General features: G+C 50.3%; 5 protein-coding genes across 10 annotated transcripts in view; 3 read left to right on the top strand and 2 right to left on the bottom strand.

Annotated features, from left to right (window-relative positions):
- Positions 1–1,220: 1,220 nt before the first annotated feature.
- On the bottom strand, positions 1,221–3,440 carry prtp (pretaporter). The gene is made up of 7 exons (XM_065491411.1): positions 3,197–3,440; positions 2,997–3,137; positions 2,836–2,938; positions 2,633–2,770; positions 2,409–2,564; positions 1,497–1,829; positions 1,221–1,442 (listed from the first exon to the last, which is right to left on the bottom strand). Exons 1-7 carry the CDS (start codon positions 3,334–3,336, stop codon positions 1,308–1,310), a joined length of 1,146 nt encoding a protein of 381 aa, XP_065347483.1. The 5' UTR covers positions 3,337–3,440; the 3' UTR covers positions 1,221–1,307.
- A 591-nt stretch (positions 3,441–4,031) lies between these two features.
- LOC135944440 (rho GTPase-activating protein 44-like) lies at positions 4,032–8,865 on the top strand. 2 transcript variants are annotated; one of them, XM_065491406.1, is made up of 14 exons: positions 4,032–4,379; positions 4,479–4,629; positions 4,700–4,773; positions 4,826–5,014; positions 5,080–5,182; positions 5,558–5,708; positions 5,763–5,912; positions 6,245–6,422; positions 6,478–6,681; positions 6,842–6,921; positions 6,981–7,248; positions 7,408–7,741; positions 7,866–8,127; positions 8,189–8,865. In XM_065491406.1, exons 1-14 carry the CDS (start codon positions 4,327–4,329, stop codon positions 8,284–8,286), a joined length of 2,295 nt encoding a protein of 764 aa, XP_065347478.1. In that variant the 5' UTR covers positions 4,032–4,326; the 3' UTR covers positions 8,287–8,865. The 2 variants fall into 2 exon arrangements, with proteins under 2 accessions (XP_065347478.1, XP_065347479.1); XM_065491407.1 differs by having other exon boundaries at positions 4,033–4,379; positions 6,981–7,215.
- A 20-nt stretch (positions 8,866–8,885) lies between these two features.
- Positions 8,886–11,407, bottom strand: LOC135944441 (FAD-dependent oxidoreductase domain-containing protein 1-like). 3 transcript variants are annotated; one of them, XM_065491409.1, is made up of 8 exons: positions 11,194–11,407; positions 10,940–11,133; positions 10,601–10,880; positions 10,197–10,426; positions 9,864–10,143; positions 9,511–9,656; positions 9,373–9,459; positions 8,886–9,307 (listed from the first exon to the last, which is right to left on the bottom strand). In XM_065491409.1, exons 2-8 carry the CDS (start codon positions 11,038–11,040, stop codon positions 8,896–8,898), a joined length of 1,536 nt encoding a protein of 511 aa, XP_065347481.1. In that variant the 5' UTR covers positions 11,041–11,133; positions 11,194–11,407; the 3' UTR covers positions 8,886–8,895. The 3 variants fall into 3 exon arrangements, with proteins under 3 accessions (XP_065347481.1, XP_065347480.1, XP_065347482.1); XM_065491408.1 differs by having other exon boundaries at positions 11,206–11,407; XM_065491410.1 differs by having other exon boundaries at positions 10,940–11,041; positions 11,206–11,407.
- A 204-nt stretch (positions 11,408–11,611) lies between these two features.
- Positions 11,612–18,371, top strand: cnn (centrosomin). 3 transcript variants are annotated; one of them, XM_065491405.1, is made up of 8 exons: positions 11,612–11,775; positions 13,463–13,524; positions 14,014–14,222; positions 14,278–14,664; positions 15,079–15,294; positions 15,363–15,794; positions 16,495–16,819; positions 17,271–18,371. In XM_065491405.1, the coding sequence occupies exons 1-8, from the start codon at positions 11,723–11,725 to the stop codon at positions 18,194–18,196; spliced, it is 2,610 nt and encodes an 869-aa protein (XP_065347477.1). In that variant the 5' UTR covers positions 11,612–11,722; the 3' UTR covers positions 18,197–18,371. The 3 variants fall into 3 exon arrangements, with proteins under 3 accessions (XP_065347477.1, XP_065347475.1, XP_065347476.1); XM_065491403.1 differs by lacking the exon at positions 11,612–11,775 and adding an exon at positions 12,145–12,414; XM_065491404.1 differs by lacking the exon at positions 11,612–11,775 and adding an exon at positions 12,146–12,414 and having other exon boundaries at positions 17,286–18,371.
- A 366-nt stretch (positions 18,372–18,737) lies between these two features.
- Positions 18,738–27,023, top strand: part of LOC135943903 (zinc finger protein ush-like) — a 49,442-nt gene continuing 41,156 nt past the window's right edge. Inside the window, exon 1 of the mRNA XM_065490573.1 lies at positions 18,738–19,022. Coding sequence (XP_065346645.1) covers positions 18,983–19,022 — 40 coding nt within the window. The 5' untranslated portion in view covers positions 18,738–18,982. The remainder of the gene's footprint in view (positions 19,023–27,023) is intronic.

Below are 27,023 nucleotides of genomic sequence, written 5' to 3'. Positions count from 1 at the left end.
ATTAAATTATTTTAAATACCAATTTCTTCGTTTCCAGCAAATTTGAACCTATTTGCGTGCTCCAAAATAAAAATATTAAAAATTAAAATTTTGAAATCAGTCGAACTCGAAAATTTTAAATTCTTAAGGCAATTACTGGATTAAAGTCATGCTTGCAAACTCTATTAAATTATTTCTTATAATAATTTCTAACTTTCCAGCGAATTTGAACCAATTTGCATGCTTCAAATTCAAAAAATTAAAAATTAGAATTTTGAAATTGTTTAAAGTTTAAGGACAATACTGGATTTAAACCGTGCTTGGAAACGCTATCAACGCATTCTAAATATTAATTTCTAAAATTCCAGCAAATTTGAACCATTTGAACCGGCCCTTAATTGTGGAAAGAGCGACCTTAAACACGGAGAGCGGAAAGGGTTGCAGTCGGTGGAGGTGTTGGTCCGCGGTGAGCTGACACAGGGTGCTGGGTGCGTGTCGGTGGCCGCGTGGCGGGGCAGCCCGTCCTACACCACACCAGCTGCTCGGAGGAAACGGCCAGGCCGAACGGCTCGAAGAAGCCTTTGTCCAGCCGGTGCTTGCTGTTGTACTCGGCCGGCGGCCACTCGAGCCCTGCCCAGCGCTGCACAGCAAACCAACAGCAGCAGACACGCAGCCATCTTAATGCGCTTTTCAATTCGCTGCGAGAATAATGTGTAACAAAAAATACACCTGAGATGTTCTGCCAGCGGTGGCTGGCCGGCCGGCAGTGCACTGACACTAAGGCGCAAGAATAAAAACCGGTCGTGTCTTTCCTGAAAAATGTCATTGTATGTGCTATACATTATCCCAGGCACGGACTGCCGCTAGCAGTGCACAATTTTTTAATCTTATATAAATATAGCTTTTTTGGCATCAATGTTGAGATTAATGATTGCCGATAGATTAGTAAATTCGAATCTTCCAATTTTATTTTTACACCTTTATTTTTGCAGTCACAAGTGCGACAGCGTCCGCCAAAAAAGACGGAGCGAGTGTGGACCAGTCCGGCCCTGCCTACTGTTTGTGATTCATGTGAAAACTAATATTCAGGCTGAACCGAGAAATAAAAAAGCAGGGAATGGCGCAATTTATAAATGCTGCAATGATTAAGGGTGCATCACATTTAGACGCCAAAATTATCTGTCCTCGTTCTTTGTCTTCAACGTGTCCGATTCGGTTTGAAAAGATCAAAAGCCGAGACATAAAAAGAGCACAGAAAAAAAACCGATTTATTCAGTTTGGAAAAGAAAACATCACAAAAATCAGCACTCGAATGTCTGCGCTTGAAGTTACAGCTCGTCTTTTTGCTTTGCGCTGGCGTGTTTGGTTACGAAGTTGTACAAATCGTCAAGCGACCTCGAGCCATTGTACTCTTCTACCTTGTCGCCGTCCTTGTAAATGAACACGGTGGGAAAGCCGTTGACCTGTCGACAAAATTTTTAGCCTACACGAATCGTGTGGAAAGAAAGGTCGCTCACCTTCTGAGCGGAACACAGGTCCTTGTTCTCGTCGAGGGTGCAGTCGACCTTGGCGATGCGGACGTCAGGCTTGTCCCTGAACTTGGCGGCCAGCTCGTCCCAGGTGGGCGCCAGGCGCTTGCAGTGTCCGCACCACGGCGCGAAGAACTTGACGAGCGCCACGCCGGACGCGACGCCAGCCTCGAACGACTCGCCCGAGAGGCTGGCCACCGGCGACGCCTCCTCGGTTGCCGCCTCCGCTCCCGCGCCTTCCGCCTCCGCGCCGCTCGCGGCCCGCTGCAGCACGAACTGACGCAGCTCCTCCAGCGTACGCGCCCCCTGGTACTTTTCAGTCTGTCCGAAACATTCGGGACGCACGCACGGCATTAGATTACATTCATATTTATTATTTGAGCATGCTTTGCACGGCCGGATTGCCAAACGATCAGACCCGTTGCGTTTGTAAATATCCCCTTTTTTATGATCCGCATGCCAAAGTTAGGATAATTGAGGCTAAATTATATCTGCGCATGCGTCATGTGTCGTGTTTTGTAGCAGAGCAACGCGTCGACCAATCACATGCGCCGGCTCTCTAGCGAGCATCACTAGAGTGTAAGGAAAGGAGAGTAGATACTATCAGGCGACGATGGCATCAGAGCTGATACTCTACTAGTCCTTTCCTTACACTCCTCTTTTTAGAGTGATGCTCGTTATAAGGGGGCCTAGAGAGCATCTGATTGGTCGCCGCGCTGCTCTACTACAAAACACGACACTTGACGTATGCGCAGTATTAATTTAGCCTCAATTAGCCTTAACTAACGCAACGGGTCTAATCTTGTCACCACTATCATTATCGTGTAGCTAAAAACGATCAGCATTAACATGAACTATCAAAACGTAAAAAGGAGCAGTGCAAATCAGGGTGCTTGGTACCTTTTTGCCGTCCTCGATCCACAGCATGGTGGGGTAGCCCTTGACCTCGAACTCGATGCAGACGTCGCGGAGGATGGTGCAGTCAACCTTTCCGACGGTCACGGCCAGCGACTCGTCGAGGCTCTGCGCCAGCTCCTCCCAGGTCGGCGCCAGTTTCTGCCCGCGCGAGCATTTTATTAGTTTTCAAACGGGGCGGGAAGCAAGGGTGTTGGACGGAGGCTAACCTGGCAGTGGCCGCACCACGGCGCGAAGAACTTGACAAAGTGCTTGCCTGAGCGGACGCGCTGGTGGAACGTGTCCTTGGTGTAGTCGACGAGCCGCTCCTGCTGGCCGCCGCCCGGCGCAGCCTGCTCCTCCTCCTCCTGCAACCCACCACCACTTTCTCTTTATTTCTCTTTTCTCAACACCCTGATTCGCGAATCCTCACCGTGCGGCCGATCTGCTCGAAGACGAAAGACCTGAGCGAGCTCAGGTCTCTGGAGCCGCGGAACTTGAGCCCGTCGGTCTCGCCCTTCTTGAAGAACTTGAGCCTTGCAATGCATTCCGTGTTAATTCGATTTTTTCCAAATTGTAAGGGTATGCACTCACGTGGGGTAGCCGGTGACGTCGTTCTCGGAGCACAGGGCCGTCTCCAGGGTGCAGTCGACCTTGGCCACGACGGCCTCCTCGGCGCTCAGCTTGGCCGCCAGCTCGTTCCAGGCCGGCGCAAGGCGCTTGCAGTGCTCGCACCTTTCCAAATTTTCCCAAAAAAGTTGCCGGCATTCGAAAATCAAAAAATAAATAGTCACCAGGGCGCGAAGAACATGACGAAGTGGTTCGCCTTGGGCACCTCCTTCTTGAACGCGTCAGTCGTGTACGAGACCGACTCGCCGGCGGCCACAACGGCCACGGCCGCCCACAAGCACACGCACGCCAGGCCACGCATCATTGCTGGAAAAGATTCGCGGCCGCCGCTTCCACTCGCACTCGAGACAAGTCAATCGCAATCGTGCCTGCAGCCCCGCCAGCTGATCGGATCGGCCATGCCGGTCAATTCGACCGCCTGCCGTGCTAACCGGTTTTTTAGAATCACAAAGAGATCAATAATTATCATTTAACTGATTCGTTTTGCTTTTCTCGTAATCGAAACAGTGCTGTCACTCATTTCTGTGATTCAATTTGTGGGAATAATACGCCAAATTACAAATTAAAATAGAAGTTAACACACAAAATGTACCGGTATTCGAAGCAAACAACTGACTGATTCATTTTATTTCACTGTTCATTGCAATAATCTGCGCAGAGCCGCAGAATGATCAAAACGGACAAGGCTTTAGGTACAGACATGAAATTCAAATCTTGCTAAAAAAAAAATGAAAAAAATCACGCAAGAGCCTCTCGCTATCAGCGCGTCTCCTCTTTCCAGCGACGACGTTTGGTCGTGAGCAGGTCGTGAGTCAGTGCCAGTGCTGCCACCACCAGGGATGGGCAGCATGCGTCACCTCTCGGAATGAGCACCACCGACACCGGTTGAGCGTATCAGCGTACCGGTTTGGTGTTTGGGCGATTAGCCTGGCAGCAGGTGGTGCCGCTTGTCCCGGTTATTGAAATGAACCGGTTGTTGACGGCCAGGGCAGTGAGCACCGCAACAGCAGCTGGCTGGCTGTTGTCTGGCACTAAGCACCGTTCGTTTCGTTTTTCGTGCTGCACCACTCGAGCAGCAGTTTGTTTTCGTTTGGGCCGGCCGCCGCAGTGGTCGGAGGGAGGCAGGAGCGCGCCCCCCGCAGGCCCCGAGACCCCAGGCCGCCCCCTGAGCCGCCGATTCGCTCGGTCTCGGCCCGATTTTGCCGCCTTTCCATGAGTGTCGACGCGGAGCGAATCTCCATTGCTGTTTGTCGGACGCAAGGTCGCTGCTGACTCGACTGCTCTCGCCACTAACATGAAGAAGCAATTCTTCCGCGTCAAGCAGCTCGCCGACCAGACCTTCTCCAGGTGAATATAATTTTTTTTGCGTCCCTGGAGGCTCTGCCAGCAGGAATTTGGGGGACCTAAAATGAAATTTGACTATAATCGTGGGCGTGGTGTTTGCAGGGCGGGCAAGACGGAACTGCTGTCGGACGATCTGCAGGAGATCGACAAGCACGTCGAGTTCCTGAAGAACGCGTGCATCAACTACAGCAAGAAGCTGAGCGCCTACCTGCTCGGCCAGGGCGCCGACGACGCCTCCAAGGAAAAGAGACTGGTACGTGTCCACTTGCTCGCGCAGCCGCTTTTGATTACATTAATTCATATTTTGTATTTTGTGTTGACAGAAAAAATGCCCCGAGTACCAGCTGGGCCAGGCGATGAAGGAGAGCGCCGCCTGCGACGACGCCTTCATGCTCAAGTATTTCCATTCAATTTAATTGTAATTTGAAATTTTAATGCGCGCGGCGCAGAAACATTTTGGAAAAGTGCGGCGCGATCGAGGTGACGCTGGCGCACACGTACGTCGAAATGGACCTGCAGGTGGAGCAGAGCGTGGTCAACCCTCTGCAGGGCGTGATCGACAACGACATTCCCAGCATCGTCAAGCACAAACGCAACCTGGCCAAGCTGGTGCTCGACATGGACGCCGCCAGAACCAGGTTTCGTTGAGCCGAAACGCGGCCGGTTCGAGTTGTCAAATAAAATCTGCTTGCAATTTGCACAGGTACCAGACGGCCGTGAAGCACAGCAACAACATGCCCGGCGCCAAAATCGAGTCGATGCGCGAGGAAATGGAGGAGGCGCAGTCCAAAGTCGACCAGTGCCGGGTCAGCGAAATAATTTTTCTTTTTCCGCTCTAATTTCGATAATAACCAACAAGTGATGACGTACTTTCCCCCTTTTTTTTAAATAAAATTTTGCAGTGGCAAAGATTTCCTTGTTCCTTGAAATTAATTTGCTCTGCTATTTGGAGATCGAGACCAGGCCGCCACTTATCAAATTATAGATTATTTCTTGATAATTGGAATAAAATAGCACGGAAATTGCACCCAATCCTTATCAGTTGGCGCTTGGAATTTTTGACGTTTTTTCCTCTGAAATAATCGACGGTTTTTAGAGCAGAAATATTGGTTTTAGATGGTTTCTGTTTTTCGAACCAACGCAGAGAAATAAAAAAATTAATTGCAATGCAATTTGGTCAGGACCTGCTGGCGACTGAGATGTACCAGTTGATCTCGAAAGAGGCGGAAATCACGAAATACATCGCCGAGCACATCAACATCCAGAAGGCCTACCACGAGCGGGCGCTGCGCTACCTGGAGGAGGCCACCTCCGTGCTCGAGGGAGACCTGGGTTCGCAAATTGTCCTCCCAGAGGCGACAAAGAAATAAAATTGTCGGTTGGCAGGCGACAACGTGATGCGGCCCGTGTTCGGCGAGGCGCTCGAGGAGCATTTGCGCGTCAACAAACGCAAAATCGCGTGGCCCATCGAGCTCTGCGTCTGCTCCCTGCTCATCCTCGGCATGGAGGAGGAGGGACTCTTCAGGGTCGCTGGAGGTCAGTTTTTACCTATTCATTGCAGCTAATTTTTGATGAATTTAATGCAGAAATTTACAATTTTTTTTTTAAAATGTTTCTTCAAACCAAATTGCGTTAAAATTCCACGAAGCATTTCCAGAACCAATTAAAACGCCTCCAGTTCACTCGCTAGTTTTTTCTCGACCTTTAATTTCCCATCTATCATCAAAACTAAATTAGAGACCACAGAAAATCCAACAAAAATTCGTATGAAATAAAGACGACGGGGTATTTTCAAGAAAAAACCGTACAGAAAGCAGCTGTCACCATTATTTTGACAGTTAAAAGATAAAAATAAATTGGGAACGCAGGCGCGTCGAAGGTGCGTCGGATGCGGATGAGCCTGGACGCGAACCTGCTTTCTCTGGAGGGTAGTCTGAGCTACAACGACCCTGCGGTGGTGGCTGGCGCACTCAAGTCGTACCTCCGGGAGCTGCCAGAGCCGCTGATGACCTTCAAGCTGTACACCAACTGGCTCAACGCATCCAAGTGCGTGCTCTCGGCCTCAAAATTTGCATTTAATCGATACAATTAAATTTGAAAGGGTGCCGGTGGCGGAGGAACGCGTGCGGGCCCTCAAGGAGGTGGTGGAGCTGCTTCCCGAGGCCAACAGGGACAACCTCACCTACCTGATCAAGTTCCTGGCAACGCTGTGCAAGAACCAGGAGGTCAACAAGATGAATCCGCAGAACGTGGCCATCGTGCTGGCGCCGAACCTCATCTGGAGCCAGCAGGACGCCGGCAACGGGTACGATTTTCAACCAGTTTCGATTCGTGCAGGCATTGCCGGAGGACTCATTTTTTATTCAGCCAGTTTATTTTTTAACTCACCAGAAAATGGCTTATAAAAAATTGAGGCTAAACGAAACCTATTGTAGGGAAAACCTGAATTTGCTTGTCATTCGCAGGCTGAACATGAGCACGGCCAACGTGCACAGCTTCATCGTGGACCAGCTAGTCAGTCACGCCGAAGACTTATTCCCTGGAGGCGAGTGTCCTGTCCTTTGCGCTGCTCGTAATTTGAAATTGATAATTTTGCTGATTCAGAAATGGATTTCTTCGTGACGATCGCTAAGCCGGAGCCGCTTGATATGAGCGTGGCGCCAGGCGGCGGCCGGCAGACCAACGGCAGCGGCTCCAAGTCGTCGTCCTCGGACCAGGGCCACTCGCGCAACAGCAGCGCCGACACGCTGCTCATCACGAGCACGCCAGACCCGGCCGCCGTGGCGGCCGCCGCCATCAAACGCGCCCACTCCAACAGCAGCCTCACCGACCACAGCAGGTCCCGCTTCAAAAATCTCGACGCCACCTCACCGTACAGTTTTTTCAGTTTTTTTTTTCTTTTGTCGGGTGAATAGGGGAATTTGTGTCTTTTCTCATGTTTTTTTTCTCAAGTGCGACGGTGCTGGTGTATCTCTGTTCTTTCTACTCTTTATTTTTGTTTTGAGCCTGGATTTAATGTGTTTGGATGCAGTCCGCCGGCGAGTCCGAAGCCGCTGCTGCGTCGGAAGAACAAGCAGGCGCCGGTGCCGCCGACGCCGACACCGGGGGCGGCGACGCAGGCGGCCAAGGCAGAGAAGGCAGAGCGGCCGCCGCGGCCCGCGCAGGCGCCCACGCCCAAGGAGAAGCCCAAGGAGAAGGCCAAGAGCGTGGAGGAGCGGCCGCCGCTCAAGGAAATCTGCCCGCCCAAGCCGACGCAGCGCCACAGCGCCGAGCTCGGCGCCGACAACAACGAGAAGCCCGCCGTCGCCCAAAAGCCCCGCTTCCCCATCGCCGCGCCCAGGACCATCCTCAACGACGATGAAAAGGTGCGTTTTAAATAAACCAGGGCATTCGTTTAAATTAAATTAGTGGCACGAAAATTAATTGAAAGTTGTAGCTCTATTTTATTTGTTAATTTAAGTTAAAACAGCAAGCGTGTGTATGTCGCAGGTGCGGCCGGTGATTGCTGAGAGACCTGCGATTCCTGAGCGGCCGGCGTCGCTGCGGGAGTCGTTCCGCGCCAAGAGCTCGGAGCCGGTGGACGACGCGCCTTCTCCGATCTCGCAAGGCGCCGCCCGCTTCTCGCCACCCGCGACTGATCCTCCCTGCCTTGCAGAGGGAAAGGGCGCGGACTTGGAGGCGCGCAGGCATAGCGACAACCACCTGTCCGCCTCCGAGTCGACCGACGACGAGATCCTCGAGCCCGAAAGAGGTATTTTCGTTTCATCGTAAAATTAAATTTGTGGCTTATGCGTTGATTGTTGTTGGGACAGGCAAGGGCGGGTCGTTCCGCGTAAGCAAAATCGCCCGTCCGACGCCGCCACCGCCGCCGCCGCCGAGCAAGACGGCGGCCGACAGCACCGACTTGTAGCGAAAAGTGCCTCTCAGCGCCGGAACAAAAACGACTTGTGATCAACTCTTGCTTTCAGTGATGGAGTCAGTCGTCACGGTTTCAGTTTTCCTTCCAACGATCGGTACAACAATAATTTTTGAATCGGATTTTTTGTGCCTTACGAGAGAGTGAGAGAGAAAGAGAGAGGAGCTTTCCTTGGTTCTTGCACAAAACCCTCCTGACACACACGCGAAACAAAGAAACGAGAGCAGAATCTTGTGTGATAATTCCTAAGTTGCGCTTGGCAAAGTTTAACGCTGTTGTAAGAGTGCAGAAATTTATAAATAAATAAGTATATTCATATTTAGATTGTAATAGAAGCTAGTGCCTAATCAAAAAGACAAGAAATTTGCTGGCAAACGAAAAGAAACTGCCTTGGAAGAAGCGTATTCGTATTTTTAGTCTTGTTGAGTCGCTTAACATATCCTAATAATTTATGTTTCTCCTCCGCGCGTCCGACTGCCTCAAATCCACAGCATTTTAACCTTTGTAAAATAATTAATTCCTCGACTTGCACCAGACGAAATAAAATAAAACACGCCGCGTTTATTATCACGACTGAGCCTTTTATTTTTTGCTGCTGCTGCGTCACACTATGTTGTGCTCGAGCACTCGCTCGTCCAGCAGCACGCGGTCGAACGCGAACCGCGACAAATCGATCGTGCTGAGCTTGCCTTCGATCAGCATCTCCATCACGGCCTGGCCCACGGCCGGCGCCTGCTGCAGACCGTGTCCGCTGAATCCGGTGGCGAAGGTGAGGTTGTAGTAGTAGGGGTGCGGGCCGACGATGCCGTTCTGGTCGAAGGTGTTGTAGTCGTAGTGGCCGGCCCACGCGCTCTTCACCTTGAGCTTCTGCATGGCCGGGATGCGGTGCGCCAGCTGCGGCCACACGTGCGCCTCGAAGAACTCTGGGTCCACGTCAAAGTCGGCCGTCGACGGCTCGGGCACGCCCTCCGGAGGCGAACGGCCGCAAATGTAGTGCCCGCCGTAGCCCTCGCGCCTGCGACGGGACATTTGGTTCATTCTTGACTGACACTCAAGGCGAAAAAATAAACCTTGTTTTACCTGACGTAGGTGCCGGTGGGGTCGATGACGAAGGGCAGGTCGACGCCAGGGCCGTCAGGGCAGTGCACGTTGAACACGTACCGCTTCCTGACAACAAATTAATCAGAGTTGCGGAGGGTGAAAGGGCGGCCAACTGACCTGGGCACGACGGGCAGGGGGAAGGCGAGCATGTCGTCGCCGCTGCCGATGTTGGCCATGGCGGCGATCTCGCCAGAGCTGGCGCCGCTCGCCAGCACGCAGTGTCCGAAGCTGATGGTGCGCCTCTCGCTGTCTGCCAGCCGCACCTGCCAATTTTTTTTATTTTTAATTTAAGGAAGGAAAGAAATTGGCAAACAATTTTGACGAAACTTGGTTCGCACACAAAATGTGATGGCGGGATTTGTAATTTTTTATTATTTCTAGTGTTCGTTTTCACTCCTTGTGTCAGAAATAAGAAATCTGTTTATTCGTTATCAAAAATTTTGCCAAAGTAATAAAGGCTCGACACTGACGACGAGTTTGTCGAGGCGCTGGTAGGGTTTGGAGTTGTCGGCGCCGGCGATGAGCACGTCCGGCTGCTCGCGCGTCTCGAAGCCGACGGCCTCGCCCTGCACGTAGTGGGCGCCGAGCGCGATGGCCTTGGTCCTGAGCGCGTTGAGCAGCGACCACGGGTCGAACCAGCCCTCGTTCTCCAGGCCGAGGCAGCCCAGCGCCACGTCACTCGTGTTCAGCCAGGGAAAACGCGCCTTCAGCTGCTCGCGCGTCAGCAGCACGTTCTTCACGCCCAGATCCCTGCCGAAACAAATTATTATTTTCCCACAGAATACAAATTAAAACACAATTACAGCTGGAGGTCGTGGTTGGCGGCGAGCTGCTCGGCGCCCTCTTCGGTGGCGAGGAAAAGGTAGCCCGTCGGATGGAACTGCACGTCAGGCGGGTCGAGGCCCTCGACGGCGCACCGCTTCGGCAGCTGCCGCAGAAACTCGGCGCCGAACCGAGACATCTGCACGTTCTCCGCCAGCGAAAACTGCTGCCGCAATCCGCCGCACGACAACGTCGTCGCCGCCCTCTTGTACTAAAAATATTTTATTTAATTTTTAAAGGAATAACGCAGGCACTCGTTTTCGGCTCATCAATTTGATTTCATTTGAACGAAACAAATTAAACCATATTTCAGGTCAGTTTCCTCTTGTGTTTTCGTAGCTAGACAAAGATATAATTATAAAATTGAAATGCGAGCAGCGCGTACCGTGGGGTCCTTTTCGAGGATGGTGACGTTCATGGAGCCGGGGAAGTTCTCGAGCAGAAAAAATGCGATTGAGCAGCCGACGACGCCGCCGCCGATGATGAGGACGTCGCAGTGCGACTGCCACGAATAAAAGTGGTGCGGCTCGTCGATGTCCCTGGTCGGCGACGTGAAAAGCGGCTCCAAGCCGAAAAAGTCGCCGATCTGCTTGCGCAGCCGCACGATGTCCCTCTTCAGCACGCTGGCCGCCCGCTTCACAGGGTCGAAGCCATCCTCGCCCGGCCTGCCGACCAAAAATGCATCAAAACGCCATGTTCGATCAAAGTTGCGCGTCGTTCTCACAGGTTGGTGGCGTAGGCCTTCCTCAGGGAGGCCGGCTGCCGCGCCTCGAGCAGCTTTCTGCCCTTCAGCACGGCCTGGAAGGTGCCCCTGCTCAGCCGCATCCTTTGCAATAGAATAATAGCGGTTAAAAGAGGTCCTCCGCAACGGACACGAACTGATTGGCTCAATTAGCGGTCATTCGGGTCACCACTCCTCTGAAATTGCCCATCCAGGATCAATAAAATCAAATTCGTTTGGTGCAAAACATTTATTACATATGTATCTACTTTCGATTTTTCGGCGATTGACGGTGCTGTACGCTGTAAATCGGCGCTGATCACCCTTTATTGCAGTGCTCGCGAGTAATGTGCACGAATTTTCTTAATTTATAGTTACGTAGTAGACTCCTCTCATCACAGTTTTTAAATTAATAAAAAAAATACTACGCATTTAAAGGGACGACCATGTGTTTTTGTTGTTGTTGCGAGTACTGTCACGCCCTTTTTCATCTCTTCGAGGATTGAATCCCTCTAGCGAGTAGATGAATAACTAAAAACAGCTGTGCCTGTTGCGCACTCCGCAAGAAGAAGAGTAAACAGAAGCTGGTGCTGCCTCCAGCGGCGGCAAGAGTTTTCACTGTCAACTCATGCTCCACGACGCGCGCGAATTTCAAACGAGCGGCTCCCGTTGCGAGTTGCGAGTGCGAGCGAAGCCTGTAACCGACCGCCCGGCCGACCCGCTGATTTTCGCCCATTTATCGTTATTTTTGAATGGAGTAAGGTGTGAGGAGGACCAAATAGCACCATGGAAGCTATCGCCGAGGAGGTCGAGCTCAATTCCTTCTTGGAAGCCGACAGGTGAGCCTCTTTTTCCCTTTTCCGCTGCGGCCACCTGATAAAGGTCGCCGCCCCTGTTGATTTCGGTTTTGATTTTCCGTGAAATTTGGTCGAAATTATTTGTGTATCCGATGATTAATTATTTATTAATCTAATTTAGTTAATTTTACAGCGTTAAACTGAGTACGGACTGTTTTTTTCTAGCTATGTACATTTTCCCATCGCGTTGTATCGTTATTTATTGTACGTGTTGACACTGGTCTCGGATATCTCGTTTCTCGTTTGCGCTGCTGCTCACGGGAGCTGGCAGCTGTCGTTGGCGGGGTTGGAGGGGTTGTGGGTCGTCGAGGGGCGCATGCGCAGGGCGGCTGGTGGCGCAGCAGATTCATCTCGCAGTGGAGCGGACGGATGCTCGGCGAGCGGCAGCATTCAGCCTCGTCGTGTCGTCCATCAGACTGCGTGTGTTTGTGCGTCGGTAAGAAAGACTAAAGGGATGCAGCAGCCGCGTCTCGGGGGCGCGTTGTGACGGGGTGCTCGCGGCCAGGGGATGGCGATGGCCAGTAGACGCAGTTTGTCGCCGCCGGCGCGCCGCAGCCTCGCGCCCTTTCTCAAGCGCAGCCCCTCGATGGACCCGCAGCACAAGCCCCTGCTGCCCTACTGGTGAGCCACCCTCCAACCCCCAACCCGTGACGTCACTAGGGAAAACCTGCCCCCGCTTGTAAACATTATTGGGATCGCTTGCAACACGCGCGCCGCTTTTGGCTTTTGGCGCCGTCTCACACGATCTGACCTTTCGCGTTGCTCTTTCTATTTCCTTTTATTTATTTATTTACTTCTTGGCAAACACAAGGCACGCGCGCGTTTTCGTTTCTCGCCGGCTCTATTAATTGGGCAATTAATTGGGGCGCGCCGCGCCCTCGGGCCTGTCGCGGCTCATTAATCCGCTGGATGATTTAGGCAGCGCCCTTTGCCATTGTTTCCGCTCGGATAATTGAAATAATTTTGAGATTATTCTGGGAGCGGGCCTTTTGCCAAGGTGCACCCTGCGCCCGTCCGCCCGCTTGCGACCCCGACGCTGCTCTTTGCCTCTGCTGTGTCGGAGTGACGTCATTACGCGAATCAAGTGCGTCCTTGCTGCCCATTGACGAGGCAACTAACAAGCGCGGCTCCTTCTTCCCGGCCGCGCAGCAGCAGCAGCAGCAGCCAGCGAAACGCGTCAAACACTAATTTGCCGTGTTTGAGCCGAAAGCAGCAGCAAACAAGATAAGAGCCGCAGCCAGCGAGCTCGCGCGCGGCGCAGGAAATTTAATTTGGACGCGTGACAGAAAAGAAGAAAAGGGTCCGACACCGAAATAAACGCGCGGCGCTATCAAAAATAGCAGCCATCCTCTTTTCTCTCGATTTCCATTCCATTTCCACATCCACCCACGTGTTTCTATTATAATTAGTGCCATGTCGAAGACGAGCAGCTGCTGCTTCCGCTGTCGGCTCGATTTCTCTTCTCCTCTTCTTCTACTCAAGGGTGTTTTTCCAAGTAAATCTGCGCCGCGAAAGAATGCAATTGGGTTGAATGAAAAGAAGCGCCCGCCACGCTGGTGTAGTTTTACTCTGTGTTGTTTTTGCAAGGCCGATTCGCACGATTCTCTTACTCTCGGCAATAAAGCAAAGCGAAACTCAACGCCGCGCGCAATTTGTTGTCTTGTTGCAGCACCAGCCCGAGCCAGCTCGAGAGCATCGTCTTCGACGCAGAGGAAACTTCAGACAGCCCGCGTCAGTTGCTCAATTCAGTTTTTATTCTACGCACTCTTATTTTACAACTCGCCTCAATACGTTTACCTGGCTTTTTTATAATTATTTCAAGAAAGAAAAAATGGAAAATACCTGAGTTAAATCCATTTTATTTATTATTGCTTTTTCTGGATTTTCATGAAAATTTAAATTAATCTGTATTAATCTGTAAATTAAATCTGTATATCAATTTTATGGCTCCAAATTAATGCAGTTAAAGAGATAACATCAATTTTGGCACCATTTTCACTGCATTAATGTTTTTTATAATTTCTGGCAATCTAAAGAAAATTGCAATATTTTATATTTTTGTTTTTCACGAATCACGTGTTGCTTTGTGCCACATTTTGGCAAAGTGTCTTGACTGATTATGCGACTCGAAATTCGATCTGCTGCATCGATCGGGATGCCGTAGGAATTTCGAGCTGTTTACTCGGGGATTAACGCGAACAATATTATGCAAACACGCAGTGTCGGAGCTGCTGCAGAGTCGCCAGGCGGGGCCCAGCGGCGGCATGAGCGGCCGCACCGTCAAGCAGTACGAGGAGGAGATGCGCGTGCTCAAGAAGGACAACTTCAACCTCAAGCTGCGCATCTACTTCCTCGAGGAGCGCATGCAGAAGCTCGGCAGGCCGCTCGGCGACGCCGACGGCGCCGAGAAGAAGCTCATCGAGCTCAAGGTGCGCGCCGAAAAGACTAATTTAAAAAAAAATAATTAATTCGAATCGGGTGCAGGTGCAAATGGAAACGCTGCGTCGCGAGATGCAGGCGAAGCAGGCGTTGCTGGCGCAGGCGGGCAAGGCCATCGAGATGATGGAGGAGCAGCACAAGGCCGAGCTGCACAAGCTGCGCCGAGAGCTGGCCGCCGCCGCCGCCGCGCCCAAGCCCGCCGAGAACTCGATGGCGCTCTACGCCGACGCCTTCGACCTGCCGGCCTCCTTCCTCATGCCGCCCCCGCCGCCTCCGCCCGCGGCCGCCCCCAGGACCAGGCCGCACGAAGCCGAACTCGCCGAGCTGCAGCAGCGCCTGCAAGACCTCGCGCAACAACTCGACGCTAGCCAGGAGCGCGAGCGCCGCCTCAACGACGCCCTCGACTCCAGGACGCCCGAGATTCAGATCAAGGTCGGCCCTCTTACCCTTCAAACTAATTTTCATTTGTTCGAAACTATTAAAAAAAAAATCTTGAACGTCTGCTAAAAATCATTTTAATGGAAATATTCTGGTTCTACGATATAGTTTGTATTTTTCGCTTAAAATAGGAATAGTCAAGGCAGGTTTTGTTTAATCATTATGACATTTGTTGCATTACACCTTATTTATCTTCAGGAAAAACACCTATTTTTTATTCTTTACTGCCTGGAAATGTGAGCTATTATTTTGTCTAAATTTTCTGAATTGATTTTCCTCCATTTACGTTATAAAATACTCTTAATCAATTTATATCATCCTATTTTAAAAGTGTCAAATAAAAAGCTTCCGCAAATTGTGTTGATTCTGCTGCTAAAAAAAACAAACCTGTAAAAATGTTGTTTTTAGATCGAGGAGCTGTGTCAGAAGGACAAACTCCTGGAGGACCAGCGGAAGATCATCGTCGAGATCCAGATAAAGCTGGACGAAAAGCAGAAGGAGCTGGAGGAGCTGCGGCAGTCGCTGGACACGCAGCACTCGGCCGTGGACAGGCTGGAGGCGGACAAACAGCAGCTGCAGCAGCGGCTCCTCGAGGCCGACGAGAAGCTGGAAAAGTCGGTCAAGGTACGCGCCTCCTTTAAAGTTGCCGTTTTCGCCGTTTGACATTGGAATTGGGAATTGGGGTGTTGCAGGTGGTGCAGACGCTGGTGTCGCGCAACCAAGAGCTGGCGGCGCGCGCGGCGGGCGCCGACCAAATCGGCGCCATGCAGCACGACGAGACGGAGCACCTGTGGCGCGAACTGGACGAACGCCGGCGCCAGGTGGAGCAGCTGAGCCGCGAGAAGGCGGCCCTGGAGGCGAGGAGGGAGCGGCTGCCCCCGGAGGTGGGCCTCATGCTGGCCCGCCTCGACGAGCTGGCCGCCTTCCTGGCCGCCCTGCTGCGCCGGCCGCACCTGATCGCCAGCTTTTCGGCCGCCAACCGCTCCTCCCTCCTCCAGCTGCTCGACCAGAGCCGCTCCCTCGACGCCTCCGCCTTGTCCGCCTCCGCCGCCCCCGACGACTCGCTCCTCGACCATATCCACAAGTTCCTCGACGCGCCGGAACACTCGGAATTCATTCACGAGGCAAGTTTCATCATACTAAATTGAGAACGGAGGCTTTATCACTGCAAAATGTCTTCAGAAATTCAACTTTCGCATCCTCTTTGAACTTTGAATAGATTAAAGGCAAAATCAAGCTGAATAAAACGAAATTCTAGGCCGAAACGCGCGAAAATCTGATTTTTGGGATTGAAACTAGGTTTTGCTGCGCTCGTTGAGTGGAATCGGACGATAAAAAATCTGGCTGCGTGAACTATTGGTTAGAATTCAATCCAACGGTTTCTCCAAAGCAATTTTTCGTGAATTGTTCAAACATACGGAGCACCATTTCAATTTCTATTTCAAAAATTGCCAATTTCGTGTCCAAAGGCGGCAACCGATGGCAGATGGCACCAAAGTAAATTTGAAGTTTTCTGCTCTCAATTTGCACAGCAAATACTGATTCATTTCTTCTCTGCATTCTTTGTGTAAAAATATTTATTGATTCAGCCAGTTGTAGCAGAAATTTTAAAGAACAGTCTACCAAGACAAAAGTATCGTGGTTTTGCTTTACCGATTTCGGTTTTCAGCACGTTGGTTTTCAATTTTATACGTTTCAAATGCTTATAGAAGTATGTAGTGTTATTTCCTCTAAATTGTCCAACAAGTGTATTTTTTTCTGAGCCACTGATTCCACTGTAGATTCCTAGCATTATTTATTAATGATTGAATGAATGAATTGCAGATGGAGAGCCAGTTGGAGCGGACGACGACGGATTTGTGCGCGGTGAGCGTGAGCGAGGAGCTGGACTCTGGCAAGGAAATGGAGCTGGCGCGGTGGAGCCTGGAGAAGGGCCGAACGTCGAACAAACCGCCGCGGCCGCCGCGCAAGCACGAGCTGGAGCAGGAGGAGGAGGAGCAGCCCAATCTGTCAGAGTCAGAGGCCTGGTCCGAGCCGGACCGCACCGTCTCGCTCGCGCGCATCGGCCTGCCCGAGAACAAGACGCCCGTCAACCAGACCGTCTCGTCGCCAAACTCCTCCGAGCTTGAGCACTCGCCCCGCACCCCAGGTATTTGCAACGCTGATACTATAAGAGAGCTTCAACTTGTTTGGCCTCTACTTGCAGCTTAAAGTTGTTTTATCGCGTTAAAATTGCGAATAAGAAGGCACAACTCGGAGAAAACAGTTCAATTCTTTGCTCCAGCGCAAATTTAATGTTACTGCGATTTTGAATCGATAGATTATCTCTCTAGCTGCAAGTAGGAACATAATAGAGGGCGATACGGTTCCAACACTCATCTCTCCTTGCTCCTTAAAGTCTCTACTCTTAATTCAAAGAAATTTAATATCATCTGCCGATCACACAATGTTTGCACCAATTTCTGAACTTTTTACTAACCACTTCCAAATCAAATGAAATATGGAGTTTTCCCGTAAAATTCAGGAAATATTGAACAAAGAGTGTAGAAAAAGTGGACTCGCTGATCGAAAATAATGTAAACCCCTGTTTTTACTAATAGAAATGGTGGTTGCAGGCAAGAAAGCGTCGTACAAGAAGCTGGTGCAGCGGCTGCACGCGACGGAGCAGATCATCGAGGCGCTGCAGGCCGAGCTGAGCGCGCACAAGGCCCTGGCCAAGACCGAGCAGCCGGTGGGGCAGGAGGCGGCGCTGGAATCGCAGCGGGCGCGACTGGAAGTGGTGGTGCGGCAGAGCGAGGCGACGCGGCAGCAGCTGGAGGCGGCGGCGAGGGGCGAGGCGGGCGCCGACGCCGAGCGGCAGCTGGCGGAGGCGGAGGGCCGCGTGCGGCAGCTCGAGGCCGAGCTGAGCGAGCGGGACGGCGTGCAGCGCCACCTGCAGCTCGTGCAGCTCGAGACGCAGGAGGCGCTGGCCACCATGGAGGCGGCCAGGGCGGCCATGCACGACGAACTGGTGCACACGAGGCTCGCCTGCCAGCAGCTGGAGCGACGCGCGCTCGACGCCACCGGCAAGTGCCAACGGCTGGAGCAAGCCTCCAAGCAGGACATGCAGCGCTGCCAGCAGCTGGCCAAGCAGGTCGAGGAGGCGGAGGTGCAGTGCCGCGCGCTGACGCAGCAGGTGCAGCAGCTCGAGGCGGCGCGCGCCTCCGACAGCGACGAGCACTCTGCCAGCCGGCACACGCTGTCTTCGCCGGACCTGGGCATAGAGAGCGACACCGGCCGCAGCGGCGGCGGAGGTGGAGGCGGCGGCGGCGGCGACGAGCGCAGCCGACTCAATCAGGAGAACTGGCAGCTCAAGCAGAAGCTGGCCGAGAGCCAACGCATCATGGAACGCTGCCTCGAGGCGCTCAACAAAAAGAACCGCGACCGGCTGCGCGTGCAGGCCTCCATGGAGAAGCAGCTGCTGCGCACAGAGGAGGTGCTTCTCAAGGCCTCGCACAACCTCAAACTGCTGCCCAAGTCGCCCTGACCCCGACCGCCGCCACCACGTTTTCAATTTGTGATAATAAGCAAAGAGACAATATTTGCCGCCAACAGACTTTGTGTATATAGAATGTATTTCGACTTTCACCTTGCGTGTGTGTATCAGTAAAAACTGGTTTTTAACGAAATAGCAACCTTTTTCTAGTATTTTGCCACCCAAATCGTGCATTTTAATTTCTACTAGCCTTCCAGCAGTGACACTGCATCATTTTTATCGATCAAAATTGCCATAAACTATCGCTAGAATCCGCGAATTTCTCGAAATCTCGTGTCTGCTGCCCCTGCCCACACATTGGGAGAACCGAAAAGATAAACAAAAGTGCCACACCCCCTTGATCGCGACCTTTGTTTACGTCTCACGCCAAGAATTTTAACTTTGGTGACGAGTCGGGGAATTCGACGCCGCGATCGGCTTCGAATCAACTCGAGAGAGAAAAAGAATCATCGAAATCCTCCTTATCAGATCATTTAGCGGCAAAATTCCTCGCGAATTCGCTCTCATTGAGCGAAATCGGTAAAGTGGGCGTGCCGCTTGGCGACTGGGAGCGCTCGGTGGCGGCGCCAGCGGCAGTAGCGTGAAGCACGGAGCGGACGGAGTGTCGCGGATGAGAAAGGCCAGTCGGCGGCTGGCGGAGCGCGAGGACAGCAGCCGCAGCAGCGCTGACACACTCAGCTGGGCGCCGCACGCGTGTTCTTGTGTCCCGTCGGACGACGACGACAGCGATGCGGCAGCGATAAGCCCCGAGACACGGCCACCACCCGACACGGCGACATGTCCCGCCGCAAGCAGAGCAACCCCAAGCCCCTCAAGAGTGAGTACTCGTGTCTTTTAATTTTCCATTTTTAATTAATTTCGTCCGCGCGTATTCACACATTCACTGACAACGACAACGATTGGATTGTTTTTTTTTCTCTCTCTCTCTCTCTCTTTCTCGGGAAAGAGAGATAGAGATTACGCGATTGTTTGCAGCTGGAGGTTGTTATATAAAATAATGCGAACGCACTGGTTGCGTTGCACCCACACTGCGATGCGATAAAGTGTCCGGCCGGCCGGCCTGCCGCGCCGTGGGTGATAAGCGCCGGGCCGATTGGCGGCGATAAGCACTGGCAGGAAGTGAGCCGCAGATTAGGACAAGGCGCAAGAGTCGACATTTAATTTATCGCGCGCTGCCTCGAGATTGGGAATCGGGCGTCTCGCACTCACATCCCTTTCCGTCCCTCTTCCGTTCTCACGACGCACGCTGAGCTTTTTTTCCGATACGGCTCCGGAAAATTCACGCATTGTTGGCCAATTTGCATTATTGTTGCTTATCGCTGGCTGTGGTAATTAACGCCGAGATAAGTTTAGTTGCGACGCGCAGCAGAAAGAGGAAACTGAAGGAGCGCGCGCGTGATAACAATATTTGCCTCGTCGCAGCCGCAAGGCGCTTATCAGATTGTATGCATAATTTTTTTTCCGCGTGTTAATTGAGTCCTTTTTCGAGTTTGTTTCTCGGTGTGACTGGGCTGCGGGGTCGAGGCCTGGGAGCCGTGCAGCAGGCGAAAGAGGCGAATAATTAATTTGAGCCGCGCGCGCGGAGCGAGCTTAATCTTCGGATCTGGAAAGCAGCTTTTCGAGAGAGAAACGAAACTTGTCACTTTGAACGAACACGGCGACTGGCTCATATCTCATCTTGATTCATTAAACGCGGCGCGGCAATATATTATGTCCACCTTTACTTTACCACGCCACGCCACGCATAATCACGCGGCCATCGATGATTTCACACACACACTCTCAAAAGCTGGCACTCGAACCGAGCAAAATAAAAACGCCGGGCAGACAACTGTAAAGTCGCGGAATGCAAACGAGAAACACCTTTTTCCACAAAGCCAATCGCCAGCAAACACACACACACACACACACACTCTCGCTCCCCGTAATTATCGCGATCGAGCTGCCTGCGAAGTGTCATTCAAACTGCATCTCCGGCAAATGCACATTTTTTAGTAAAAATGTGCATTTTATTCAAATCTAGATCGTCCAACCGGAGGAATTTCGTGAAGTGCGAATTGAACTCTATAATTATTTCAAAAGATTATGCAAGTCTGATTGCCGACACACTTCTTGTCTTGCTGCTGCTCCGAAGACGCGATTTCAGCGATTTGACGCTGGCGAGCTCGTTCGATTTTGAATTTGCGGCGATTTGGTCGACGGGGATTGTTCGGAGAAATTGTTGTCGCGGTTGTGTGGGCAGTGCGAAAGAAAGAAATCAAGATTGGGCCGAGCGAGGACAAGCTGCGAATGAATTTATCTGCTCTCTTATTCTTTTCTCTCGCTGGCTCGCTCGTCTGCTTTTAATCGAAAATGGAGCGAGTCAATTTGTCAGCCGCGCGAAGATTGCGGATTAAAAAAGGCTGGCTCGGCACGCTATTAACTACTTAATCACTTAGAATTTATCTGCGGACACAGTTCGTCCATTAATTTGCGCCCGATTTTCGCAACAAATTAATCCGCGCGCCGGCCGGCCGGGGCGAAATTTCAAATCGAATCGAATCCGAATCGAACGAAGCGAAAGGCACAGGGAGGGAGTGGGAAGCGGAGGAGTGTCCTGGCCCTGGCTGCTGTTCCCAGGTCTCAGGTGCTGCGATACGATCGGCCTGCAATAAATAAAGGTGGCAAGTGCACGGTAGTTGCAGCGATGACATCGAGAGGCGGTGTTTGTGCATTTGCGTGTCACAGCTTGGGCGGAGTTTCCTCCGAGCGCACATCTCGCGCGCCCACTCCCCTGCACCACACAGCCTCCGCCGCGCGCGATCAAATAAATAAATTCGCTTCGCACTTTGATACCGAATCATGCATTCTAGGGTTGCATGTCCTTTTACCACTGGCAGGGCAGGCCAGGCCAGGCCAGACGAAAGTCTCATCAATTTGAGGTCGGAGGCGACAACAAGTAACGGATAATTACATCAAATAACCCCGATACTGTTTGTTTTAACTTTGCTTTTTCCAACCTGCAGCAGGATGAAACAAATTTCTCGCTCGGCAATCGCGTCGATAAGGATTTGCATGGGGGCTGCTTGCGGATAATTTCGCAAGCGCGCGGCGTGTCATGTGGGCTGCGCTCGCGATAACCACCGCCGAGACTCGCTTCCTTTCGCAAGTCAAAACAAAAAGTGCGAAAATGCAGCCTCGATTATCGGCTCGCTCGCTCGGTCAGCCGCCGCGCGTTGCGAGAGAAGCGAATTCCTGCGCCGTGTGTCACTCGCCGCAATTATTGCGCCTCTCTCTTTCTCTCTTATCCTCTTATCCTCTCTCCTTACAATAAACCGATATTGTGTGTACTATATTTATTATTTTACTTGCCCGCAAAGTGCATCTGGGGCGAGAAACGGCGGTGGTTGTGCGCAATTCGATTCGTGCCACCTGTTGCTCTCGCTGCTCTCGTCGTCGCCGCGCTGCTTTCGGCGCGACCGCCGCGCCCAAATTACCGATTAACCGGAAGCGATTTCGTCTTCGCACCGCGGCCTGATTGTTTTCCAAACGGCCCGCCGACGCAGACAAAACTGCAATTTCTTGCGAGCAAATTATTTTTCCGATGCGCGCGCGCGCGAAAGGTCAATTTATTTCGAAATTACCTTTTAACCTGTTTGAAAGCTGCGCTCTATCGCAGTTGAACGATCGCTGCAATCGACACGCGATTTAATATGCGCGTGTATCTAAGAAAAGGCAATTAATGAGCGAGCGCGGAGGGGATCGAAAAAGCGACCTTTGGACGTGTCCGATAAGCGCGCGCCATCCGAGAACCCTGATGGCCACGACGAAGTGACCAGCGCGACCTTTCCGCACGCACCTGCGCCTTTTTCTTTCTTTGTTTCTTTTTTTTCAACCGAGCCCAGATATTGACTCACCGCGCGCGATGCTAATCACGCAAACAACTCCTGTGTTTACGCTCGACATTCAAACTAATCGCGGCACTCGAATTTGTTCAGCTTAACCTTTCAATGTCCCACCTGAAGCTTTTTGCTGCTCTTTGCAGTTTTAAAAAAAGGTAAATTAATTTAAAAAATAAACCAAAGCTAAAATTGTCAAGTATCCTGATTTATATTTCGCAAAATCTCTTTATTTATGAAATAATAAGTTAAATTGAAAAATTTAAGTCCCGCCGGCATCGCAAGTCAAGAGAGAAAGCCAATAACGTGATGGAAAGGTTTTTTCTCTCTTCGTTGTTTTTGGCGTTGCGGAGGAAAAGTGTCTTTCTTTCTTTCTCTCGTCTCGCATGTGTGTGTTATTTGCATGTGCGCGGGGAATCGATCGCGCGCGCGGCGTGGAAATTGCTTGTTTATTGTCGTGTCGAGAGAGCAGCGAGTGTGTGTGTGTGTTTGCTTTTTTCTCCTTTCTTTGTGCAGGCTCGATCCATTCGGCTCGAACGGAGCATGGGCGTATTTTGCATCTCGATAGCGTACTTAGCATTGCGTTGAAATTATCGCTTCATTCTCGTCTCTTATAGCCAAAGCTTTGAATGGCGCGGCCGAGAGCGAGAGAGAGAAAGAAAGAGAGAGAGAAAACTATTCATCATGCGTCCGCGCCCACCGACAAACGCGCGCGCGCGCGCATCTTGATCACACGCCAACAATGCACACACACACATACAACAATCAACGGCCACCATTTCTCTTTTCTCGCTGCTCGCCACGGGAAAACAAATAAAAACTACTTTTCACACCTCCTTAAAGGCCGCAATAAACACGAAATAAATAAATGTTGGCTCCTTGCCAAAACTGCGTCCGTTGAAATAATATATAAACGTATATAGTTTGCCTTAATAATAATCACAATTTTATCAGGACCGGATTCACGTGTTTTCGAGGCAGATTCTCCTCAAAAAATGTTCAGATTTTGATTGATTCTTTAGTTTTGATCAATTCGATCTGAATTTGTCAATAGGTAATGATAAAAAATTAAAAAAAAGATCCGATCGATGACAAGCACCTTAACAAATTTGTTAAAATATTATTGGCTAAAAAAAGGTTGCCGGACTGATTTAATTTATGCTTTTTGCAATTGTCTTCTGTACCAGTTTCGATTTGATCTGGGTTAAGTTTTACAAATAGTGATCCGTTTGCAACACGCGCTTGCTGGGCTGCGCTGGAGGCGGCGACGGAGAGGAGGCTGCCGGCGGCCGGCGTTTGTGATTCACGCCGCGTGTTGCGCCGCGCGCATTTACATAAACACATTGTCAGCTATGAGAGCGCGTGGAGAGTGGAGAGAGAGTGCGGAGAGTATGCTTGGAATTGCGAACACGCGTTTAACGCGCTCTCGGATCCCATTTCCTCCGACTTCCTCCTCTATTTTCCCATTTTCGCATTTCTCTTTCTGACATCGCGTCGAATCAAATGATTATTAAAAGCCGGCGCGCACAATGTGCATGCGAGTCTTTTCCGGAATTGCTCGCTCGCAACGACAGATAATAAATAAATAAATAAATAAATATGAGAATACAAAACGCGCGCAGCCCCTGCTCTGCTCCCCAACGACGACGACGACGACGGCGCCGACGACGACGCGTTTATCAATTCTCCAAAGCGAGCAGCGGCGCACAATGCGCGCATTCAATCCGCACAGCCATCTCAAAATTAGCGAACGAATCGATTTTGACTCGCTCTCGCGACCATAACTTGAAATTTATACTTTTTGCTTTTCAAATTTTAGAGGAATTTGGGACACCCTTTACAATAAAAAAGATCAGAAAAGAAAATAATTATTTCTTTGCAGTGCTTTTCGTCCTGAATTAATTATAAAAAATTGGCGCTTTGAAATTGTTCAAAATAAATCATGTAGATAATAAACCTTTGCCGGATCTGAAACTTGTCCGACATCGACTTCAATTCTTTAAGCCCCGAAGCGGTTGATTTATATACTTGAAATTTATATACAAAAAATCATTGACGGATTTGTCAGGTGTCGGAAATAGAGAACGTCGAAAAGGATATTTTTTTCAATTTTTGAAGTTCCTTTTCAGTCCACTAATTAAAAATGATTTTCAGCCAAATCTATATTGGAGTTCGTCAATTTCCGATCCAATTCCAATTTAATTTAACATTTTTAAAAACTTGGTGAAGCACAGACACGCGTGCTTTGTGTTTTCCCATTTCCACGATAACCGTCCGTTTTATTATGCTGGTGTGTCACTTAATATTTTGACCAGGCACTCGTGGGGAAACATTAAGGGATGCGGAGTTCATTTTGAATGTATCTCGATTGTGAGGAGGCCGGCGGCCGGGGTGATGGATGACCGCGTGTCTTCCCTCATTTCCTGGGTGATGCCGAGAGCAGAAATAAGAGAGTCGAACGGAATTGTGGGCTGCTTTCAATAAAGCGAGTGCACGCCGAATCGAGATTATTTATTTTATTAATTTCGGCGGCGCAGGGGTCAACTAGCTGGGCTGTGTAGCCGCGCGCTCGCTCGGCAATAAATTCAGGGCTCCTCCTTTTCTCGATTTTGTTTGCTGATAAGCGCGCAGCACTCACGTGAACTCATATTTCAGCGATTCCTCTTCTCGGCTCTCGGCTCTGAGCAGCGTCGTTAAACGACGAGAGAAATCGCAGTTTAATGCCCGGATCGGGTTTGTCCGAAATTAATTAGAAACACAAAAACAAAATATCGGGTTTCCTGCAATTCCTGCGCCGCTCGGCCCTTCGCAAATTACAATTCAAACTTTAATTTCCTTACCGCGACTCATTGCCCGCGAGGCAAATGTACGTACTTTTCGCAATTTTTATTTATATTCGCCTGGCAACCGGCAAGGGCGTCTCTGCAGTGCGACCTTTGGCCGGCGTCGCGTTTAGTTTAGGTGTGTCGGCGTCGGCGTCGGCTGGTTGAATGCGAGAGCCGAGAGAAACGAAATAATTTGTGCATAAATCTGCGCGGCGGTGCACTCGAGGTGAAAGATCACGATGCAAACGGTCATTTGTATTCACGCTCGCGCCTCTGCGGCGGCGAATTAATATCCGAACGCCATTTTTCATCTGTCACTGCGCAGCACACACACACACATTATCGAGAGTGCCGACGAGACGACTCTCGGCGAGAATGTGTGCGAAAGCCAGCCGAGCGAGCCGATCGGCCCGTGTTTCGAATAAATTTGCATGCCGAAAAACAAACCCCGTTATCGCACGCGCGCGCCTCTCGCCCTCGCGCGCAAAAAGGAAATGAAACAGCACAAAGCATGGCACACAGAAAAGCATCTTTCTCGCCTGCCTGCCTGCGCGCTGACAACTCCAAACTTATTTTGCTCTTTGTCGCAAACGCAGATCACGAAACAATGTTTCTCCTCGCGTCTATCCGCGACAAAACTTTTGATATTTATGCGCCAAGCATTTCTTCAATTCTAATTTTAACTCTTTGCATAAGATTTGTGTAGCTCATGGCTTTTCTAAAATGCTATCTTAATCGGTTAGGAAATTAGAAAAATTCAGAGATAGAATTAGGGGTTTGAAATTTTTAATATTTGGAGCAAACAATTGCAACTCTTTTGATTTGAACCTGGTTTTTTTCTAAATAAATTAGGCGAAGCCGAAATTTGCGAAAAAAATATTCGATAGTCCTTTTTGATTTTTGACTGCTGCAGTAGGCTAAAAGCGATAAAAGACATTCAACATGCGAAAGTTGTTTTTTTATTAGCCTATAGCAAAAAAATCGTGCTTGGCTTTTTGCGTACTTAATTATTTGAGAAGTTAATTTAAGTGCTTGAATTTTAATTTAGAGCATTCCGAATTTGTCGCAGAACACAAAAGCGCCAAAACTGTTCGATTTTTCGTGAATCAAGATTTATAAGAATGATTAATTAATTGAGTCGAATCATTTATAAACGTATTCTTGCCTGTTTTAATTCTTAAATCGTGTGAATGAGCGCAGTTGTGTGCTAATAGGGAAAGAAGCGAGCGGTCAGCAAAACTGGGGAAATGCGATCGCGAGCGGGATTAATTGATTGGCCGTTTTGCGGGCGCAGGTGTGTTTTCCGTAATTAGAACGGCGTTGAGAATCGCGGGCACTGATCTGCAGGGAGAGAGAATAAGAGAGAGGCCAAGATTAATGTGAAAGAGTGCTCGACGCGCGGCTTATCGCGCCGAAATCGCGGAGAGCCAATGTGCAGAAAAACAATCCGCGCAGAGCAGCGCTGCTCTCACAAAAGTAATGATGTATCTCGAAATTGTATCTGACGCGCGTTTGTGTGTGTGTGTGTGTGTGTTTGCCCCGGCCGTCGAAATGAGACTGAAAAAGGCGCATTGTTTCGGCGCGCAGCCATAAAACGATCAATCAGCCGCGCGCGATCGGCTAATGGGCGCGCGAATCAAATCGCCTGCCAACTGCCAAACGCTCGTTAATTGGCCAAAAGTGCCAACTCACCCCGAGCCAAAATCAAGGCCTCGCGCCCGCGTGTTTATTCAAATTTGACACTTCCCAAGCAATTAGAACGCGCATTGACGCAAAGGAATTAATTAATAATCTTTTTCCGCGCAGATTTGCCGCGCAAACGAGTGAAATAAAATTGTCCAGTTCATTAACACTAAAACTTTAATGTCGGCCAAAAATGCGCAGAAAGTTTGTTATTTATTTTAAATTTAAAAAATGCACAAACGACACGTCTCTTGAAAAGTATCCATCGGAATATTTGCAGAAAAGTTTGAATTTCGGGTGGAGAGGAAATGTGTTTATCCCGGAAAATTATTGCAATGGGTTTGATTGCATGTCAAATTCTGAATTTTGAGGTTTTGGCGAATACAAATTTTGGAAAAAATCACCGAGCCAAAATAATTGGAAAATATCCAA

This window comes from Cloeon dipterum, chromosome 4 (genome assembly GCF_949628265.1).
Source record: "Cloeon dipterum chromosome 4, ieCloDipt1.1, whole genome shotgun sequence".
Taxonomy (NCBI): Eukaryota; Metazoa; Arthropoda; class Insecta; order Ephemeroptera; family Baetidae; genus Cloeon; species Cloeon dipterum.
Note: the sequence above shows the minus strand (reverse complement) of the source record. Positions and strands in the feature narration are given on the sequence as shown.

Coding starts and splice junctions, on each gene's coding strand:
- prtp (XM_065491411.1), bottom strand. CDS start 3,336: ATGATGCGTGGCCTGGCGTGCGTGTGCTTGTGGGCGGCCGTGGCCGTT. Junction 2,565..2,632: donor CGTGGTGCGGCCACTGCCAG/GTTAGCCTCCGT, acceptor TCGCGCGGGCAG/AAACTGGCGCCGACCTGGGA. Junction 1,443..1,496: donor ACCTGTGTTCCGCTCAGAAG/GTGAGCGACCTT, acceptor TTTTGTCGACAG/GTCAACGGCTTTCCCACCGT.
- LOC135944440 (XM_065491406.1), top strand. CDS start 4,327: ATGAAGAAGCAATTCTTCCGCGTCAAGCAGCTCGCCGACCAGACCTTC. Junction 5,183..5,557: donor CCAAAGTCGACCAGTGCCGG/GTCAGCGAAATA, acceptor CAATTTGGTCAG/GACCTGCTGGCGACTGAGAT. Junction 6,922..6,980: donor CGAAGACTTATTCCCTGGAG/GCGAGTGTCCTG, acceptor TTGCTGATTCAG/AAATGGATTTCTTCGTGACG.
- cnn (XM_065491403.1), top strand. CDS start 12,302: ATGGCGATGGCCAGTAGACGCAGTTTGTCGCCGCCGGCGCGCCGCAGC. Junction 13,525..14,013: donor GGAAACTTCAGACAGCCCGC/GTCAGTTGCTCA, acceptor GCAAACACGCAG/TGTCGGAGCTGCTGCAGAGT. Junction 15,295..15,362: donor AGCTGGAAAAGTCGGTCAAG/GTACGCGCCTCC, acceptor GGGGTGTTGCAG/GTGGTGCAGACGCTGGTGTC.
- LOC135944441 (XM_065491409.1), bottom strand. CDS start 11,040: ATGCGGCTGAGCAGGGGCACCTTCCAGGCCGTGCTGAAGGGCAGAAAG. Junction 10,427..10,600: donor TCCTCGAAAAGGACCCCACG/GTACGCGCTGCT, acceptor AAATATTTTTAG/TACAAGAGGGCGGCGACGAC. Junction 10,144..10,196: donor GCCAACCACGACCTCCAGCT/GTAATTGTGTTT, acceptor TTGTTTCGGCAG/GGATCTGGGCGTGAAGAACG.